Genomic DNA, 20,994 nt, shown 5'->3' with positions numbered 1-20,994 from the left:
CCAGTGAAGTGTACATCCATCCAAACCATGGGCAGCCAGTTTCTCCAGGAGTATTCTGTGGGAAACAGTGTCAAAGGCTTTAGTAAAGTCCAGGTAAACAGCCACTTAAATGGAATCCTAGATTTGTACTATTGTTAAGGATGGTTCTGTAGTGTAAATAAATCCATTTTAATAAGAAATCGGTTAACAAGGTGCCAACCATAACATGCTTAGTGGGAATTCCATAGTGTTCAGCCGTTCATAGGTGATACAGAGAGTTTATTTGTCCTAAGCTGTAGGAATGACAAAGTAAAGCCTTTGTATTTGTTTCAGCTCTGAAAATTTCCTTTTATGTGGGAAATGGCCTCAAGGAAGAAAGAACAAATTAAGTGTTAGAAATGGGAGAAGCAGAGAACTGACATACAGGGTGAGAGGAGCCCTGACACTTTGGTGTTGGAGACTGCTGTGTCAGTTACATACTACAACTCTTGCAGTTGTACTGTGTACCATTTGGGACATGTTTTCTCCCTGGTTCTGTGTGATCTCCCCAGAGAAGAATGAAATTGAGTAAGGTAGAACTTAGAGTACCTTATTCTTAAAATTAAATAGCTCAGCCTTCTTTGAATGTTTAGGCCTGTGCTTAAGTACAACTCTTCAGGTTTTTTGGCACCTTTTAGTTTGCACTAATACCAGTGTGTGCATGTTGCAGTATATTGAAGAACATTCTATATTTACATAATGGTTTGGTCCTACCAATTAGGTAGGTAGGTTGTTTTGTGGATTCATTGTGTAGTTTCTAGAATGGATTAGGAGTATTTGTTAAGGCTTCAAATTTCTAGCCATATGGAGAGAATGGCAGAATGTAGAGAGTATACTGTGGTACATTCCCAAAGAAATTAGATCCTGGCTTTCGTCAGTTTCTGAGAACACCTAATACTTCATTATTGACGGAAATTTTTAGTGGTATATATGTAGTGCTGAGCAGAGACATACACCTTTTGCTAATGTAGCTCGCTGTTGTGATGACAAGCAAAGCCAGTCAAGGCAGCCAAATGTGAATAGGCTCTACCACAATATGTGTTGAGGTATTATGCCAGTAGTCTTTTTACTAGCAAGAAATTTCCAGTGCTGAACTTGCCTTTGTGCTCATTGCAGTAAGGACAGTAAGTAAGTTGCAATAATGTAACATTTATATCAGTGTAAATGTAATCTCTTTGGGGGCTGAAGTTTGGGGAGGATTGATTTAAATTATTGATGTTCATTGCTGGTTCAAATGTATTCTTTTGTCAAAAATTGGTTCATGCCTCTGTAAATTCTAGTTCAGGTACTTGGGTAGCAGTGTGCCTCAGTTCAGTGTTTGTATATTCTTTAACACTTTGTCAACAAATATGGTCAGCGTAACATTAATTTACTCAAGAAGTTTCAGTCTTCAGTGCTCAAATGCTAGCTTGTCCACTTACATATATTGTGTTTCATATATGTGTGTGCATGCTTGTAGGTGTATAGTTTAATGTGTGAAAAAAATTATTGAAGTTGAAAGAGTGTAGTTTGTTTAATAATTGTTTTAATTGACTGTTTCTATTGATGTACCTGTATGTTAGTTTCACATGCCTAAATGAAAAAGTCAGTAGTGAATACATACTATACATTCAGACTACATGTAGAGAAGACTTTGGTATGAGGATAGCTTTGAGCCAGACTTCTCTTCAGACTGCTTGTCCCATCAGCTGAAAGAGCAGAATTTCAAACAGATCAAGTTTTCAATTTTAAAACATGGCTATATCTGAACACCTTGTATTGATTTCACCACTTTCCTCTTGCCCTGGCGTTGTTTTAAGTATATAAATTTCATTATATTTATGACATTGAAAGTAATTTTTTTATAATAACATATTTTAATGGTACACAGCAAGTTATAGAATCATTAAGGTTGGAAAAGACTTCTAAGATCAAGTCCAACTGCCAACCCAACACCACTATGCCTGCTAAAAAAAAAGTTTAATGTGTTTCAGCCTTGTATATAGGGAAATTAGTTCTCTTCCTTCAGCTACAAATTTGTGATTTTAATTAAAAACTTGTTTTCTTTTTTATTTACATACCCAAATAGGAGTTCAGGACTCAGTATATGCTGAGACGTTGCTCTTAGCACCGTCTCCTGAAATTGCAGTTTCTGTGTTGTGTTAGGTGGTGTAGGTGTCAGAACATGGACACTCTTAACTCAGATCTTGGTAGGCAATTTGGAGATGAACAGGCGGGCAATGATAAATGGAAAATCTAAAAAAAGTCATAATGGATACTAGTACTATTTGTTGCATAGTTTTTAAAGTTTCCAGTTTTAGTAAAGGTAGCTTACAAATATTTAGGGAGATCCTGAATGTGTCAAACAGGTTTTGCTTACTACCATAGTGCATGTTAACTGCAGGAAACATCTGCAGAAACAGCATGAATTATTTTCCATTTCTTATCACCCACACCATTGACAAAGTTGAGTTCAAAATTTAGACCATAAATTGGGATTTTAAGTAAAATTAATGTTTTTCCAACAACTTTGTTTATTAATAGAGAGGGAGGTGTAGCTGAGGGTTCTTTCCTTATTGATGTTTGGCAGGTGTTTTGGATTATGAGAGGTGATGATCCCTATTCAGAAAAAAGACCTCGATGTGATATAAAAATACTTACTATCAGTTTCGTGAGTTTAGCAGCACTGAAATCACTTTGGTTCATTTCTCTGTAAAATGATTGCAAAATCTTTTCATATTTCAAAGGATTCTTGTTTGCATACTGCAAGCAATAGCAAATACTAATAAAATTCAATTTGAAGAACTTTGAGATGGCTGTTTCCTTGATTCTTAAACCTGATGCAGTATTAGAAAATGAAATGCTGCAGATGTGAAATATGAGTTGCAATGTCCTTTTTGTATGAGCAGTAGAACTTGAAAATCAGCAATGTATAGTCGTACTAAACACAGTTTGTTTCTTTTCTTCTTGCTGTTGAGAGTGCTGCAGTATGCCAAATAGGATGCTAAGATTTTTTATTTTTTGTAATGTTCTTGTCAATTTTAAATTCACATACAACAAAGAAATATTGTGTCTTTTGATATGAGAAATTGATACCTAAGAATCAAATTCTTAATACTGTTCAAAATATTTGCTGTGTGAAACTTGCGCAGTTTAGGCTTAGCAGTCTCTTAATGTTGTTTCATGTGTATCCTAAACAGCTGGTTAAATGAGAATTGGATTTCAGGGAAGGAACTAATACAAAGAGAACCCTGGAAATGGCTGTCAGCCTGATGTCAAATAAGCAGCAAATTTTCAGGTTATTGATGTCTTTTGATCATAAGTAAGATGAAGAGATGCCTTTGGTGGAATATATGCTATGCTATAGGTGTGCCATTTGCTGTGGCGTGCCCCAGATCTTTTGCAGAAACACTTCAGATGGAGGATTCATTGTCAGTTCTGGTTGCTGAAAAACAACATTGGCCATTGTGCCTGCCATCAGTAATTAATGAATCAATCCTGTTAGCTGTGGGTGAATTATGGATGGCCCAGAAAAATGAGTGTTCTTGGTGCAGTTGTTAGAATATATGGAAACAGTCTAATTGATATATACCATCACGGGTTTGAAAGACACAAAAAATTAGATGAACTTGCGTCCTCTTTATACCATGTTAGGTAGTGTTGCTTTTACTTTACAAATTGAGTTCCTTTTACTAAATACTGTTTAAATTTTCGCTGTTTCACTGTCAGAAGGGCTCTTTAATTCACAGAAATTATGAAGAAACCTGAAACAAGTAAATCTGCTACAGCAAATATCGTATTGGCAACCTGACGTTGTTGTAGATTGATTTCCATTTTAAGGTTGTGTTACTGGGGTTTTTTTCTTACCACATGGTGATATTTCAAAAGCAAGTTGGAGGAAACCTTGCAGGCTTCCTTTCAGAATGATGTGCCTTGCCAGGGACTCTTCTGTCTCTAGGAGCTGAAATACAGAATGTTTCCTCCCAAATCCCACAGACAGGATGCCTAGAGGGGTTTTCTTCTGAACTACATTTTTTCTGAGCATTTTGCTATAGCCGTAGGAACAGTTAGTGTCATGCTTTGTGTTTCTGGATCTCTGTTTGTGAAGTTTTCATCCGAAGTACTAGTTAGGTGTTGATTTTCTTAATTCTTGACAGTCTTTTCTGAAGGGCGGAAAGAAATGTTATCCTGGTTTAAATAACCGGATACATCTCGTATTCAGTGGGCAAGCATATATGCTCACAGGGGTGCTTTGCATTTCAAGGGTAGCTTTTGCAGCTCTACCCCAAAGTACTATTTGAGTTGTCCTTTGCTTCTTTCACAGGAGAACACTTGTAAAAGCCTAGTGTTTAGCGTAGAGTGAAAATTAGTTACTGCTTTCCTTTGTGCTGTTGCAGAATCACAGAATGGCTGAGTTTGGAAGGGACCCCTGGAGGTCATCTGGTCCAACCCTCCTGCTCAAGCAGGACCACCAAGAGCCAGGTGCCCAGGACCATGTCCAGATGGCTTTTGAGTGTCTCCAAGGAGGAAGACTCCACAACCTCTCTGGGCAACCTTTGGCAATACTTGGTCACACTCACAGAGTGAAGAAGTATTTCCTCATGTTCAGATGGACCCTCCTGTGTTTCAGTTTGTGCCCACTACCTGTTGTCCTGTCACTGGGCACCACTGAACGGAGTCTGGCTCTTTCTGCTTCACAGCCTCCCTGCAGGTATTTATATACATTGAGGAGATGTCCCCTGATTCGTCTCTTCTCCAGGCTGAACAGTCCCAGCTCTCTCAGCCCTGCTGCGCAGGAGACATGGTCTTGTTGCTTAGTCATCTTTATGGCCATTTGTTGGATGCTCTTCAGTATGTCCATGTCTGCCTTGTGCTGGGGAGCACAGAACTGGACGCCATACTCCAGGTATAATCTTTTGGGACTTTTGGACCTGCCCCAATAACTGGGGCCTTCATTTGAACCACCTGATTTGTTTGAGACAGCTTTCAGATTTGAGAAGGGCTGTGTCTTCGCCAATTTTTCCTTGGACTGAATTCAGATTATCTTAGTGTATCTTTGTCAGGATGTTGTCTTCTGTATGCCCAGCCAGCCATGTTTCCAAATTGTCTTTTGGTCACAAGTCTTGAATCAAAGCTTGGCTAGAAAGAAATGGCTCTGCATATTACGGATAGTGATGTTTTTCAGTAAAATCTGAATGGGACTTAGAAAAGATGTGATGCATTGTTTAATGCAGTTGTCCCGAACGTTTACATTGTAGGGTTTGAGAAAAGATGTGATGCATTGTTTAATGCAGTTGTCCCGAATGTTTACATTGTAGGGTTTGTATTTGGTGCCTAGATGCAGGGAGTGGACAGCAGTATTAGAATTTTTATTTTCTCACCATGTACCTACTTTACCTCCACTTTACCACTTTGTTGCACCAGATTGTGCTCGTAATCAATAGCCATAAAATTTTCCAGTTCTTGCTAGAGAAGTCATGGTATCTGTTCCAGACATTCTCTTATTCATGAAAACAGGTAAAATGGTGAAGTGAATGGTGGTGAGTGGAAGCAGAGGTGCTGAATCCTGCTTAACACTGCAGAAGTTTAGCAAGCAGTGTTTTGTGCTCAAGGTGAACTGGCACACAGCTGGCAGGATGAAGAAGATCACTACGTTAACCAATGCCACTAAGCCAGCAAAATTCTTTGGGCAAACCCAATTATACTGGCAAAAGATTCTTATTGCTGATGTCAGGTAAAGTTCCTCCAAAGAGCTTTTGCCAGTAAAAGTTGTGTATCATTGCTGTATGATTCTGTTGGCAAATCTTTGTGCATAGACAAGTCCTTTGTTGTGCAGCCCTGTGTCCAACTGGGTAATCTTTTGTTTGTTTTGTCTTGGAAAAAGCTTGGGAATAGTCCATCTTTCCATAAAATATGTAACTTTTTTGCCATTTATGGCACAGGGCTCTTAATATATTGCATGTATTTCCTTCTTTTTAGTAGCTCCTTTCTAGATTTATTTAGAGCTAGAATTCTGAGAGTATATTAAAGGAAATGTAAGGCTTTGTATATAAACCCGAAGAGCTTTTCATCTGTCAGCTTACAAGTTAATATGATCACACGTTTTTCCTCCTGTTTCTTTTTTCCCCACTGTTAACGCAGAATGTGGGTGCAGATCTCTCAGGGGCGAGACACAACACTTGCCAAGTGACAGCTCTGGCTTTGATGAAAGCCTAGTGCTACCACAGTGGGAGCCCCGGGACACCAGCACAGATCAACTGGGGACCCAAGGCAGCAGAGCCCTGCTCAGGAGAGAAGCTCAAGGGAAAGCACCACAGGGGTGGATAATTGAACTTGTGCTAAGTAGCATACCATGTGTATGCAGTGTCCTGTTTTGCTCAGTAGCAAACTTGCTGACGTAGTGCATGTGCTGTTGTCTGAATTCCAAGATCCACAGCTGACTGCCATCGTTGGCGCCTCTGTGAAAGTAGGTGCAGATGGGGGGGGGCGCGAAGTGAACTGTCCCAGGCTACTGTGACATCAACATAAGATGTGCTCCAGTCTCTACATACTCGGATGGGGGAGGTGAACTATCCTGGTTTGCTGTAACAAAATCTTCTTGTGCCCTACACCCACTCTTCATTTTTGTTAAATATTCTGGTTTAGAGCAAGGGGTGAGGGGCTATTGGTTTTTTTTCCATATTCTCCATAGTTTTTACTGTTTTCAGAGACAGTCTTCGTCTCACTTTTCCTGGGATGTAGTATCTGAGAGTATCCTTATAATTATTCTGTGTATCATTAGTGGAAGAGTTGTGTGTTTTCTGTAAGGGTATGTGGAAGGAGAGAGCATTAGCTCATGTTAAATGTGTCTGGTCAAGGACCTTTTCAGTGCTAAAAGGGGACAATAAGAAAAAGGGGAATAAATAGGAACATTCTGAGACACAAACTTGACCAACAAAAAGTAAGGGAGGCAGTGACAAGGACAAGACCTGGTTGGTCACTAATTGATGAGGGTATGTGGAATGTGGGAATGTTTATTTCTGTGAGATTATTTAATTGAAGACCTTGTCAAAAGGGATTATAAGGAAGAAAAGGATGCCATAAACAAAATAGAGAGACACAAACCTGCCAGACCAACTTAATGGAGACAAAGACAAGAAACAAACCTGATCAGTCATGTTTAACTAATGGGCTATCAGGAAACTGCATGTGAACAAGGACTTTGTGACCGATAAGGTTGCAGACCTGGTGGTGCAGGGTGTTGAAGGGGGTCAGTGGGACTATGCCAGCTGAGGAGGCAATGTGAAGGGGAAGGGAGTCTGGGACAGACAAAGTGGGACCAGATAGAAAAGGGGTCAATCACGTGAACTGTGGCCAGTCTTTACACTTGCGTGGCTGAGCCCTGTGCCTGATCACTGCAGTCTGTCCTATTTTATTAGATCTTTTTTTAACTATCTCTCTGTGTGATCTCACTCAGTATCCCATGTGTGAGTGCTGCAGGGACTAAGTGAGACCATCTTGAGTGGAGACGAGGCCAGCAACTGGGGTCTCACTGGAGGTGTAGGCACCAATATGTCTGCAGTGTCAGCAGTGGAAGTGAGTGGGGGGTCTCGGTGTCAGGAGTTGGAAGGGCTGTAGCCCTCTGGATTATCTCGTTGGCTTCCTACAGACTTTATACCCGTAGTGCCAGCTGGTGGGGGGACTGGTGTGAGTGGACTGGGTGCCAGCAAGAGGAGTCAAACCAGGGATGTGGGCACCCCTGGCCTGTGTCAGGTACTGGAGCAAGTGGGGTCTTAAGTACCAGCTACCAGGGTGGATGAGTGTCTTGGCTGCCAGTTCCTGGAGCAGGAACAGTGTGTGACCCACTGTAGACAGCTACCAGGGGGAACCAGAGTGAGTGAGTGTCTCAGTGTTGGTGGCAGGAGCAGGACCACAGGTCATAGCCCATGTGTCTGGTGCCTGCTGCTGGCAGGGAGTGAGTGTGTGTGTCTTTCCCAAACCTGCTGTGTGTGAGGGAGGGGTTGTATTTGCTGGCCATCTTCAGGCTGGACCAGTTGGTGAGTAGGGGGGCTTTGGGACCAGACTGGATGTCAGACAGACCGAGGTTTCATGCATGTAGTTAGGGGGAACCTCCGTGTGTGGCATGCCTATGCAACAAGTCTGTGAGTGCCGTGTGTCTGCAGCAAGCATCGAGCTGGACCAGCTAGCGAGTCAGGGACCCGTGGGGCAGGTAAGGGGGCCTAGGATTGGGGCAGGGGTGCTGGGTGGGCAAAGGGACCATGATGGTACTTGGGATATCCATGAACATGTGTGTGCCTGTGAACCTGGAGAGTGCCATGTGGATGTGCCTGCACTAGTGACCTTCTGTCTCTGCCAGCCCATGAGGAGGAGGGGACTTGGCTGTCAACCCTTGTTGTTTGTGTGTGTCCTGTATGTGGGTGCTGTTGAAGGCTGTGACCAGCCGTGTTGGTGCCATGTGTGTGCTGTGTCTCTGGGACACATGCTTAGTTTTACTACTGGTTGAACCTGCAAGCTGGTTACTACTGGTTGAACCTGCAAAAAGGAAGGCAGCAGCTGTGTCCCTCAGCCTGGGATGAAGACACCACCACCACCCCGCTGCCTGGGCACACTGGACTGGGCAGGAGGAATTCCTGGGCCCAGAGGACGTGTGTGCTCCTCCTGTAACAAATCTTAAGTTTCTTTTCCTTGCTCTTTGAAGAGGAGAATTGCTGCTTTTATTGCTTTGGCATCTAATGTTTGTATTCACAGTCTCCAATATGTAGGGGATCGAGAGCTCTGTCACCATGGTGAAAAATCGTGAGATATGTTAGCATAATGATGACTCATCAATACACTGGAACAGCAGGCAGTATAAATAACTAGTCTTGTTACTCATTTTTAACTACAAGTACCTTTGTCCAAAGTAATTCCTTAGTTAGGCTAAAGATAGATAAAGATCAACCCATATTTCTTGTGCAGTTAGTGTATATGTGGACCAAACATGGGAAGGAAATACTATTTTTGGAGTGGACAGAGAAAATAAAATGCTCTTTGAAAGTGCATTTGAGGGGACTGATAATTTTGGTATTAATCAGGCTGATGGCTTAGCTCTGGAAATGACATACTAGGCAGTGTTGTTTTAGTCAAAATTTGCGTGCAGATCTAGATAGCTGGCTTTTGTAAATGATTGGCAGACTGCTGGCAAGGACTGGGGAAAACAGACGTAAGATTAATTTCTCTCTTTAAAAGGGTCTACTTTGTCTTTGGTGCTTGGCAGCACACAAAGATGGTGTAATTAATGCTTCAGCTTGTGTGGCCTGTATTGTCCTTTGTTTGCTATCAGATTAGACCTAACTTTTTCCCACATTGAAGGTGGATAAAATGCAACTGTAGGTAGATAAGAACAGTCTTCTAAGAAGTACCCCAGTCACACACAAAAGCCAACAGATATAACACTATTTCCTTCTTCATAATAGTAAGGATTAGTTACATTTTATCATTAATGTAAAAAATCAGAAGTAGAGAATGTTTTGATACAGTTTTCTGCTTCTCTTGTGGGCTTCTGTTCAGAATGCAGGAAAACTTTATAGATTTCTCTGTTCCTTTGTATCTTCCAAATAAATGGTTTTGTTATAAAGCTTGCTCCCTCAGAAAACTTCCACCTTTATTATTCACAACTTTTTAATGTAGAAACATCTGTGGGCATCATTGTATACTTACTCTTCTCAGAGCTAATACAGATAATTGATAAAAACCGTCCATTACATCATTCTACATGTATCTATCTAGCCTGTGACATGCTTCAAGACCTGAGGTAATGAAAGCTGAAAGTTTGAGGTAGTCAGTTACTATAGTGGTTATGGCTGTCAAAATATCTGAGTAGATAATAATTGTTACAGTTTATTGCATTGGTTACAGCATATTACTAAGCTGACAGTCCACAAAAATGTTCTGTGTGACCTGCTTCTGAGTGACATTCTAGGTAAGTGTTTGGAGGAGAACAGAGTATTACATGTTCGTTGACACGCAGGTATGGGATATTTGTTGCATTTACTTTATCTGTTTATGTTGTCATTGCTTTTTAAAACGAAGTAAAACAACTAGTCAGCATGGTTTGGTCACGTAAGTGGCTTTCTTTGTCTTGGTTCTAGGGTCGTGGGGCACAGGCCATCCAGAGCTTACTAGACCTGAGCTATATAACGTACTTTAAATGAGCTTAGTCTTGGCCTAACTAGTAGTTAGCCTGGAGTTTGGAGTGAAATTTAGTATAAATGACCACAAGTCAAAAGAGAGGAAAAATACCTTTTTTTTCTCTTAAACACCCGGACAAAGCTGTTAGATGTTAAAAAGAGCGTGCTTGCACTGGAAAGAACACTGGAGGACAAGCTATATGTCAAAGGTAACCTACCAAGAAGCAACAGATAATGTGCAGAAAATGATAGGCCCCTGTAAAGCTAAGAACCAGAGCAGGTCCGTAGTCTAGTCTACAGGTAAATCTGAAATAAGACCTCTAACAGTCTGTGGGTTACCAGGCTCTGAGAGGAGCAGTTTAAGAATACTAAGCCATTGCAGAAAAATTCCATTTTCTCTGCATTGGCCATCTGCAGTTAAGTGCAAATTTGGGGTCATTTTGGTTAATTGAAATAATGCTGTGGTAGACTGAAGTGGAAGTGGTGGGCTGAGTGGACAATCTGGAGAGCAGCAAAACATTACAATTTGGCTTGCACCAGGGGTGTTCTGTCAGAGAAGTCTATGTGATGTTTGGACTCAAGGATGGATCCAGTGTGGTAGTTCATGTGTTGCTTTTAGGTTTTGTGTGTTCAGTTGGTGAGCTCTGGAGTAGAACTTGTATGTTCTATATTTTCAGTTGTTATACTTGCTGACAGCGTGACATGTTATAATTTTGACAGAATAGTGGAGTGAAGGGGGGGATGTTTGTTGCATTTGCTGCTGGATTCAGAGACATCTGTGGGAACTTTTGAGAAGAGAGACAGTTTTATTTAGTGATTCAATAGCATGGGCACACAGTGAAGAGGAGAGGTAGTTACTTGTGGTCAGAACCAGCTAAGAGAACGTTACTTGGAGGTGAATGGTCTCTGCACAATTATAGTGAAGTACAGAATCTTAACCAGAGAGGGTTTTTTTCAGGTTAAGTGCAAGTACTTTGCAATAACCGTTATTGTACTAGTACATGGAAGGATAAATCAACTCTGTACTGAGCTAGCAGAATTAAAATAGGCTGCAGTACAGAGCAAATGTCTAAGTAGCTGTGTAGGTACGTCTGTAGGTACCTGATAGGAGGGAAACACAATACAGAGTGCTAGCACTGTGTAACATCTGCTTACTGATAAATACAGATTCCATTGTTGTGAGGACTCTGCTTCTACATCTTTTCATGCTTCTGTAGCCTATAAATGCCGGGGCAGGAGGGATGTAAAATAGGTTCTGCCTTATTTTCTTCATGTTACTGTCTTTTCTGATATAGTTTCGGGTTTGCATGGATGTTAGAATTTTTATCTTTTAATGATGGTAAAATATAATTTAGTAGTAAATCTTTTAAGGATTAGAGAGCCATCAAAAATCTGTGTTATAAAGAATAAACAGGCAACTACTTACAGATGTTTAATTTCATGGTGTTTTAGTGCAGTACTCGATAAGTCACTCAACACTGCTAGCTGCAAAGCAATACTGAAGTATGGATTGTAATTCACTCATCTGGAGGTGGGTTTTGGTTTTGTCTTGTTTTCTTTTTTTGCACTGGTATAGAGCGAAGACAGTCCGAGTCCCAAGCGACAGCGCCTTTCCCATTCAGTCTTTGACTATACAGCAGCATCACCGGCCCCATCACCACCAATGCGACCATGGGAGATGACATCAAATAGGCAGCCTCCTTTGGCTCGTCCCAACCAGCACCACTTCTCAGGGGAACGATGCAACACACCCGCAAGAAACAGGAGGAGGTAAGCAAGCTGTGTAGATTGGGAAACAATTTCTTATTCTTCCTGTTTTGCTCAAGGGAGGTACATTTCAGGCAGCACCAAGTACATTACAAATAGTAAACATGTTAAAATTTCCATCGAGCTGTAATTTATTATAGTTGTAACTGAAAAGTTAATGGAAGTAATTCAGGTTGATGCACCATCCCATAAATTGTGTGAATAGACAACTTGGGGAAAGGAGTGCTTATTAACGTTTTTAATTATGAGCCTGATTCTCTTTCACTCTGCACTGGAGCAATAAGCATTTAGAAAAATGTGAGGAAAAATCTTTCTCGTCAGGGTACTTTTAAAGATACTAAGAATTACTGATGTACCATAATTTTCACTGCAATCACAATTGTTTTCTTACATAAAACAATCTAAATAAAGAGCATAGATAGTGACTGGGGAGAGTGAGAAGGTTACTGTAGTGTCAAATGGTTGCTGAGGTGAGTGATTCACATGTAATAGGAGTTAGATTTTCACGTTGGTTTTAGCTTGTGGCTCATCAACTTTTCAAAATAGAGATTCTGAAAGACATTCCAATGGTCATGGAAGAGTGGAGATTTGGATGGCCAGGTTGAACTGGTGCCTGGATGGGTGATAGTATAGGAAAGCATAAAACCTGAGACTTCTTTACTGTTCTAGTTAAACTAATTATCCATAACACAACTTTTCATTGCCTCACATTCTACCTCAAAAATGCTGAATCATCTAATGCAAGTTAAAACACTGTCCCACTGTTTGCTTCTGAGAAACGTGGCTTGGTTTGTACTAAAATTAAAGTGTTTGTGCTTCTTCATGAATATGAAATATTAGACTTAAGAAGTGCAAAGCTGGTTTCCTGCTGATTACACAAATAAAATTTGTAAGCCATGGTCAGTCAGGGGTAGTTTTGAGGCAACAGACTTTGAAACTTGCTAGTTTCATATCTTTGCTTCAAGTCCATAAAATCTGAAAGTTTTCAGTTAGTGGCATTCAAAATACACAGTTCTCAAAACAGCTTGTCAAACTTTAAAGGCTGAATTGTGAACTTGCAGGGTTATTGTAAAGACAGAAGATTAGACCTTTTGTACAATTTGGTAAAAAAATGCCCCACAGGGGTGTTTGGTCCACAAAGTGTTTTGTACCCTAGAAAGGTTTGAACTGAGATGCCTAGAATATGCTGCATTTGACAATTTTTGTTTGGTGTCCACCCAGCCTACACAGATATCTTTGCAGTGTTCATGAACATCTCCGACAGGGCAAGCAGAATGCTTAACAAGCTAAGTGCCAGATAGCTGAATCTAGGCAGGCTGGATATACTGTTGGATGAAGGAGAAGAATGGGATGTGTAGGAGATGAATGTGCGTGGCACAAGTGTCTGACATTCAGTTTCAACTGTTACTGAGGCAGTGGCCTGTGACTTGCAAGTAGACTGCTGCAAATGTGGAGACACCTCAAGTGCAGAGCCATGTTCAGCCTGACAGGAGCTATTAGGTTGGCGGCAGCATTGTGGACACAAAGCATTACACGTTCTAGGGCCAGCTGACCTGCTCTTGGGTAGTACCACCTGATTTTGCTTTAATCAGAGACTTTTGAATCATAGAAATCATAGAATCATAGAAAGTTTTGGGTTGGAAGGGACCCCTAGAGGTCATCTAGTCCAACCCCCCCACAGCGAGCAGGGACACCACTAACTAGATCAGGTTGCTCAGACCCCTGTCCAACCTGGTCTTGAATGTTTCCAGGGATGGGGCCTCCGCTACCTCTCTGGGCAACCCGTTCCAGTGTTTCACAACCCTCATTGTAAAGAATTTCTTCCTTATATCTAGCCTAAACCCTACCCTGTTTTAGTTTAAAACCATTACCCCTCGTCCTGTCAACTGCTGTCTCTACTAAAAAGATTGTCCCCATCTTTCCTATAGGCTCCCTTTAAGTACTGAAATGCTGCAATCAGGTCTCCCTGCAGCCTTCTCTTCTCCAGGCTGAACAAGCCCAAGTCTCTCAGCCTGTCCTCATAGGAGAGGCGCTCCAGCCCTCGGATCATTTTTGTAGCCCTCCTTTGGACCCGCTCCAACAGTTCCATGAATGTGTCAGTACTTTGTTTCCCTGCAATTGAGTCGGGGCATTTTTTAGCTTGGCTGCACTGCTGCATTTGGGCTGGCTGTAGGTCAGTTCCAGAATAGTACCACACCCAATCTCCTCTCCTAGAACAGGATCGTTAGGGAGAACAACGCATACGTGTCTCGTATTTTCCAGGAGGTTTTTCTGAGTCTTAGAATGCTCTGGAGCCATATCGGAACTAATAACTACTCTCATGGATCAAAGCCCGATTCCTTAACATCATTGTGAGTGCATCTGTTACTAATGCTTCAGATGAGGTTATGCATATGCTTGTGAAGCAAATTTCCTGTTTTCCCTGCTTTGTTTTCTCTCTTCCCATCACAGAGCGATCTCAGAGTTAATGGGGTTTTCAGATGAAGATAAGATGAAAGGCGCACTCCAGTTGCAAATGGTCGTTCAGCTCAAGGGAACAGACTAGGGCAAGTGCAAACAAAACCTCTGAAGTGTGTGTAGTGTGGATGTCACTCTGACCCAACATCATCAGCAGTAACTCTTTTGTCCTACCAGTTCACTCATGTTGGTCAGCGCAGCCTGTGCTGGTTTTTTATTATCTAGATTTTTGCATTGTCTGGGTTACTATTCAGACCTTATCTCTTTGTATTAGGGATGTTGTACTGCGCCTAGCACAATAGTGGCCTAATTTATTGTGGTTTTTTTCAGATTCATTGTAAGCAAATAAATACTGCATTTAGAAAGGTAGCCTTCTGATACGAATTTGAAGAAGGATGTTATTTTTGTCCAGCTACTTATAGGACAGATAAATTGCGAAAGTAAAAGCATAATGCATGCCTATATGAAACAGAGGAGGCCATTCCAATTTGGCTTTATGAGTCATTGTGAAATAGGGAGATCTGTACCATTGCTGTGCCTCACCTTTCATCTGTGCTTCCTTTCCTTGTCTTGAATGTAATTGTGACCTAACGAGATGTAAGAATGTGCTACTGCAAAAAAATTGCCCTTGTTAGAAAATACTACAATCTGCAAACACTGACTCGGCAGTTGTGGATACCTTTTGATGGCTGTTCCTACTTTAGGGTAGGAATTCCTGCAATTTTTTCGCTGCTTCCATCCTGGCTCGGTTTTAACTGGACATTTACCATGTTTGTACTGTACATGTAGAATCAGAGGAGGTTTTTTGTGAGCATTTTTTAACAACTTCAAGCACAAGTTCCTCACTGATGTTAAATAGTAATTTAGACCCATGTCTTGACTGTTCTTCTGAAGTAATTTGCAGTAATTCAGGAAGTGTGTAGAGCTGTGTATCCAGATATTCTGAATTTTGGTGAATGAAAAGTATGGTTTTTTCACAACTGTTCATCGGAAAAAAAATCAATTTTGCTTTTTCCACAGAATGATATCTATTAATTTAAAAAAACACTCCAGGAGTTTTGCCAGCTTTTGGTGGCTGTACTTTCTCATAATTCTGAGTTCATAGAAAACTAAGGCCCGACCTTTTAACAAAGACAGGGGTAAGAGTAGTTTTATGAGAAGCTACCTTGTCTAAGTGCTGGTGGTGCTTAGAGAAGTTCTGTTCTTCCTCCAAAACATAGGAGCTCTCTTTTGTAACTTTCCTCTATTCCTGCAGCTTTTCCAAACAAAAATCCTCGCATAGAAGTTTTATGTTAAAGTATTCAGAACATTTCTGTTTCATAGCAGGAAATAGCAACTTAAAAGCAAACTTAGTACTCAGAAAAATAGTGCTCTTTTGTACTAGGAGTTCCGTGGTTACAAATCACATACACTAGTTTTATCTAACGAGACTGTAACAACAGGTGTATCATGCTGGTAATACAGAGACAGAGAGTGCAACAAAAACTCTGGGAAAGGAGACTGGAATTCAGACAAATACGTTAGTAAGACTGTAAATTTACGTTCTCGGTGCTTATAAGAAAACGCAACTTGTATGTTCTGACATGATAATTTGTAAAGATAGAGAAGGCTGTGCATTTTTTTTGTTTGTCTGAGGAACGCTGTGTTACAGGCTGGCATTATGCCTGACTTGTCATGAATTAGCATTTTTTTCCGTTCTAAGGCAATAAGGGCATACCATCCCCGTGAATCAGCACAGAAAAATAGTGGCTTGAGACATTGCACCATACATATAACCGTAATTAGAGATCTGTTTGCAGTCACAGGGCCACAGCCTCATTGCAATTACAGAAACATGGTGGGACAGCTTGCATTACTGGAGTGCTGCCATGGATGGCTACACACTCTTGAGGAAAGACAGGCCAACAAGGCAAGGTGGTGGATTTGCTCTGTATGTGAGGGAGCAACTGGAATGTATTGAGCTCTGCCTAGGGGCGGAGGAAGAACAAGTCGAGAGCTTATGGGTTAGATAGAATTAAGGGACAGGCTCATATGGGTGACATTATTGTGAGTACTACAGGCCACCTGACCAGGAGGAGGAAGTTGATGAGGCCTTCTACAGGAAGTTGAAAGTAGCCTCACAGTCACAGGCCCTGGTTCTCATGGGGGGACTTCAACCACCCTGACATCTGCTGGGAAGACCACACATCCAGGCACATGCAGTCCAGGAGGTTCCTGCAGGGCATCGATGATAACTTCCTGATGCAAGTAGTGGAGGAGCCAACAAGGAGAGGCACTCTGCTGAACCTTGTACTGACAAACAAAGAGGGACTGGCTGAGGATGTGAAGGTTGGGGGCAGCCTGGCTGCAGTGAAATGGTGGAGTTCAGGATCCTGTGTGGAGGAAGCAGGGCAATAAGTAGTATCAAAACCTTGGACTTCAGGAGAGCTAACTTTGGCCTTTTCAAGGAGCTACTTGAAGGAATCATGTGGGTCATGGCTCTAGAGTGGTAACAGGGTCCAAGAGAACTGGTCGCTGTTTAAGCATCACTTCCTCCATGATGAGGATCAGTGCATGCCCCTGAGCAAGAAATCTAGCAAAGGAGGCAGGAGACCCTCAAGGATGAACAAGGAGCTTCTAGTGAAGCTCAGGTGGAAGAGAAAGGTCTATGAAATGTGGAAAGAGAGACAGGCCACTTGGGAGGAGTTCAGGAATGTTGTCAGAGTGTTGCAATGAGGAAGGCCCTGGTATTGAATCTGTCAAGGGATGTCAAGGACAACAAGAAGAGCTTCTTCAAGTACATCAGCAGCAAACAGAAGACTAGGGAAAACGTGGGGCTGCTGCTGAACAAGGTCGGTGTTCTGGTGATTGAGGCTACAGAGAAGGCAGAGTTACTGAATGCCTTCTTTGCTTCAGTCTTTAGTACTAAGGCCGGCCCTCAGGAATCCCAGGCCCTGGAGGTAAGAGAGGAAGCCTGCAGAAAGGATGACCTTCTGTTGGTCGAGGAAGATTGTGTGAGGGATGATTTAAGCGTTCTGGACACCCACAAATCCATGGACCCCGATGGAATGCAACCACAAGTACTGAGGGAGTTGGTGGCTGTCATTGCTGAGCTACTCTCCATCATCTTTGAAAGGTCCTGGCGGACAGGAGAGGTGCCTGAAGACTGGAGAAAAGCCAGTGTCGCCTCTAGTCTTCAAAAAGGGCAAGAATGGGGACACAGGGAACTACAGGCCAGTCAGCCTCACCTCCATCCCTGGAAAGGTGATGGCGCAGCTCATTCTGGAGGTCATCATCAAGCAAGTGGAGGAAAAGAAGGTTACCAGGAGTAGTCAACATGGATTCACCAAGGGAAATCACGCTTGACCAATCTGATAGCTTTCCATGGTGGCATGACTGGCTGGGTAGACGAGGGGAGAGCAGTGGATGTTGCCTACTTCAACTTCAGCAAGGCTTTTGACACTGTGTCCCATGACATCCTTCTAGGGAAGCTCAGGAAGTGTGGGCTGAATGAGTGGTCAGTGAGGTGAATTCAGAACTGGCTGAATGACAGAGCTCAGAGGGTTGTCATCTGCGGCACTGAGTCTAGTTGGAGGCCTGTAACTAATGGTGTCCCCCAGGGGTCAGCACTCAGCCCAGTCTTGTCAACTCATTCATCCGTGACCTAGACGAAGGGACAGAGTGTACCCTCAGCAAGTTTGCTGATGACACAAAACTGGGAGGAGTGGCTGATACACCGGAAGGCTGTGCTGCCATTCAGTGAGACCTGGACAGGCTGGAGAGCTGGGCATAGAGGAATCTGATGAAGTTCAAACAAGGGCAAGTGCAGGGTCCTGCACCTGGGGAGGAACAACCCCATGCACCAGTACAGGCTTGGGGCTGACCTGCTGGAGAGCAGCTCTGCAGAGAGGGACCTGTGTGTCCTGGTGGATGACAAGTTGACCATGAGCTAGCAGTGTGCCCTGGTTGCCAAGTAGGCCACTGGTACCCTGGGGTGCATTAAGAAGAGTGTGACCAGCAGGTCGAGGGAGTTCTCCTCCCGCTCTGCTTTGCCCTAGTGAGGCCCCATCTGGAGTAGTCTGTCCATTTCTGGGCTCCCCAGTTCAAGAAAGATGAGGTGCTACTGGAGAGAGTCCAGTGGAGGGCTACGAGGATGTTGAGGGGACTGGAGAATATCTCCTATGAAGAAAGGCTGAGGGAGCTGGGCTTGTTTAGCCTGAAGAAGAGAAGGCTGAGAGAGGAGTCTTATAAATGCTTATAAATTTCTCAAGGGTGGGTGTCAGGAGGATGGGGCCAAACTCTTTTCAGTGGTGCCCAGAGACAGGACAAGGGGCAACAGGCACAAACTGAAGCATAAGAGGTTCCATCTGAACATGAGGAAGAACTTCTTCACTCTGAGGGTAACGGAGCTCTGGAACAGGCTGCCCAGGGAGGTTGTGGAGTCTCCTTCTCTGGAGATATTCAAGACCTGCCTGGACAAGGTCCTGTGCAGCCTGCTGTAGATGACTCTGCTTTGGCAGGGGGGTTGGACTAGATGATCCCCTGAGGTCCCTTCCAGCCCCTACCATTCTGTGATACTGTGATATACTTACAGGAGCATCTGAATAGCTGGAAGCATGCTCCCCCTTCTCCAGAGTATTTCTGTTTCACGCAGCAGAAGCTGGACTGAAATTCAGGAATGTCTGGAGTTTGCCAACAAGTTTCAGGTTTATTTGATTTTTATTTGGTAATAGCAGTGGGAGTAGTGAGAGTGAGTTCTCTTCCATGCGCTGTTGGAGAGGACTTGTTTTAATGGTCACAGACCCTTCTTGTTTCTTCTCTGCAGTTTAGTTCCTTCAGCCTGTTCCATGACTGGGAAGCCGTTTTGTCCCACGTAGCTTTAATTTGCTGTTGCCTCTGGGACCTGTAATTTATGTGTTGTGGAGATTAGAAGGCATGTATTGAAAGTACTGGGGGGAGGGTTTTGTGCTTTCCGTTCTTTCCCCCTCAAAATAAATTAGAAGTGACTTGATCAAAACGTCTAATAGTGGGTTTGTTGCTTGTGTGTGCATCATTTTCTGCGTGTTGAACCTGAGCCACTGGTCTCTGATTTACAGAAGTCTCGTCTCAAGATAGTAGCAGCTCTGCTCAGAACATACACACAATTATATAAGAATACATAATCAAATCCCATGCCTGTGGATCAGTTGCTCAAAAGAAGTGGATGCTCTGGTCTAAGTCAATCTACACAACAGTTCTCCACTCTGCAAAAGAAAGAGTACCAAAATCACAATTTTCTGGGATCTTCTGGAGAGGATTCTGTAGGCACTCAGTTATGTAATGAACATGTGAGAGCTGAAAAATTCATTTGTTTCTGCAGAGGAGTCTACTGCTTTGTCTGCCTGAGCAACCGTTCTGTGGCCTGGTTGGAGCAAGGACTGTGGGGAAATCTATGATCATGTAATGAAGGATTTTTACCTAGAATAAACGCATGGGAATCTTTTGAAGTTTGCAGTCTTGACTTTTGAGCACTTGTTTTGGGAATCCAAGTGCCATTTTTTTAACAGCTTAATATTTACATAAGACTCCTTCTGGTTTTCTTTACACTGTTAAGCTATGCTCTGTTAAGCACTTTTATGCTGAAAAAAGTGTCATCTCTAAGGCTTTTAGCAGTTTGTCAGTAAGAAGTTTTATTCCAATCTAATTAATCTGTTGTAGTACAACTTTCCAGTGTAAAAAAGTTCTTGATACTTGATTCTCTTGTGGTTTTAGTTATTAAGAAAGATTAGTGTCATTTATATAATCTCTAATTTTTTTAATGCATTTCCAGCCCTCCTGTTCGACGTCAGAGAACAAGGAGAGATCGTTTGTCTAGACATAATTCCATTAGCCAGGATGAAAATTATCACCATATCTCCTATGGACAGCAGCAAGCAATAGAAGAGCCGCGAGCATTTCACCCACCGAATGTATCTCCTCGTATGTTGCACCCAGCTGCTCACCCACCACAGCAGAATGCAGTGATGGTTGACATCCATGATCAGGTAAGAATTTTAGAGTACAAACAGAAGGCTACAGAAACATAGGGTTTGGCTTGGTGTTTGGTTTTTTTCCCCCAAATCTGCAAGATCCCTCTCCTCCCCAAATTAGTTGTCAATGAAAGTCACATAACACTAAATTCTGTTTGACCTTTTACAGAGCATTTTTCCTGTTAAATGTTATTGGTGTATGAAGCACGGCAGTGGGGAAAAAAAAGGAAGTCCAGACTTTTAATAGAGAAGATTTGGTGTTTAACAGTTTCTCAATGCATGTATTGGCATAGTCCTCTTAGCTCAAACCTTTGAAATGCAGTTATTTTGTTTCTTAAGTTAATGTGATGAAGTTACGATGTGATAGTTAAGAATATATTCCGCTTCACATGAAATATGTCTCATTAACTTAGAATTCTTTGAAATTAAAATACTTTATTTAGAAATGGAATTTGCAGTGCCCATAGTTGGTTGCCTACATGACAGCAGGACTCATAATAGTATTGTTGCATAACCAAATTTGCCATCCAAGCCTAATCAACTCCTCCTAAAAGGACATGAAAAAATGAAGTATGTGGTTGGTCCAGAAAGTACATAATTCCTCTCTGCAACAGCAG

The 20,994-nt window shown here is 42.2% G+C and overlaps 1 protein-coding gene across 4 annotated transcripts in view; it reads left to right on the top strand.

Moving 5' to 3' along the window:
• Positions 1-20,994, top strand: part of RNF38 (ring finger protein 38) — a 133,177-nt gene that overhangs the window by 88,262 nt on the left and 23,921 nt on the right. For all 4 annotated transcript variants that reach the window (XM_075447312.1, XM_075447315.1, XM_075447313.1 and 1 more), the window contains 2 exons: positions 11,743-11,936; positions 20,179-20,392. In XM_075447312.1, coding sequence (XP_075303427.1) covers positions 11,743-11,936; positions 20,179-20,392 — 408 coding nt within the window. The remainder of the gene's footprint in view (positions 1-11,742; positions 11,937-20,178; positions 20,393-20,994) is intronic.

The sequence above is a fragment of the Opisthocomus hoazin genome, chromosome Z, assembly GCF_030867145.1.
Source record: "Opisthocomus hoazin isolate bOpiHoa1 chromosome Z, bOpiHoa1.hap1, whole genome shotgun sequence".
NCBI lineage: Eukaryota > Metazoa > Chordata > Aves > Opisthocomiformes > Opisthocomidae > Opisthocomus > Opisthocomus hoazin.
The sequence above is the reverse complement of the archived record's forward strand: the minus strand, read 5'-3'. Positions and strand labels throughout refer to the sequence as shown.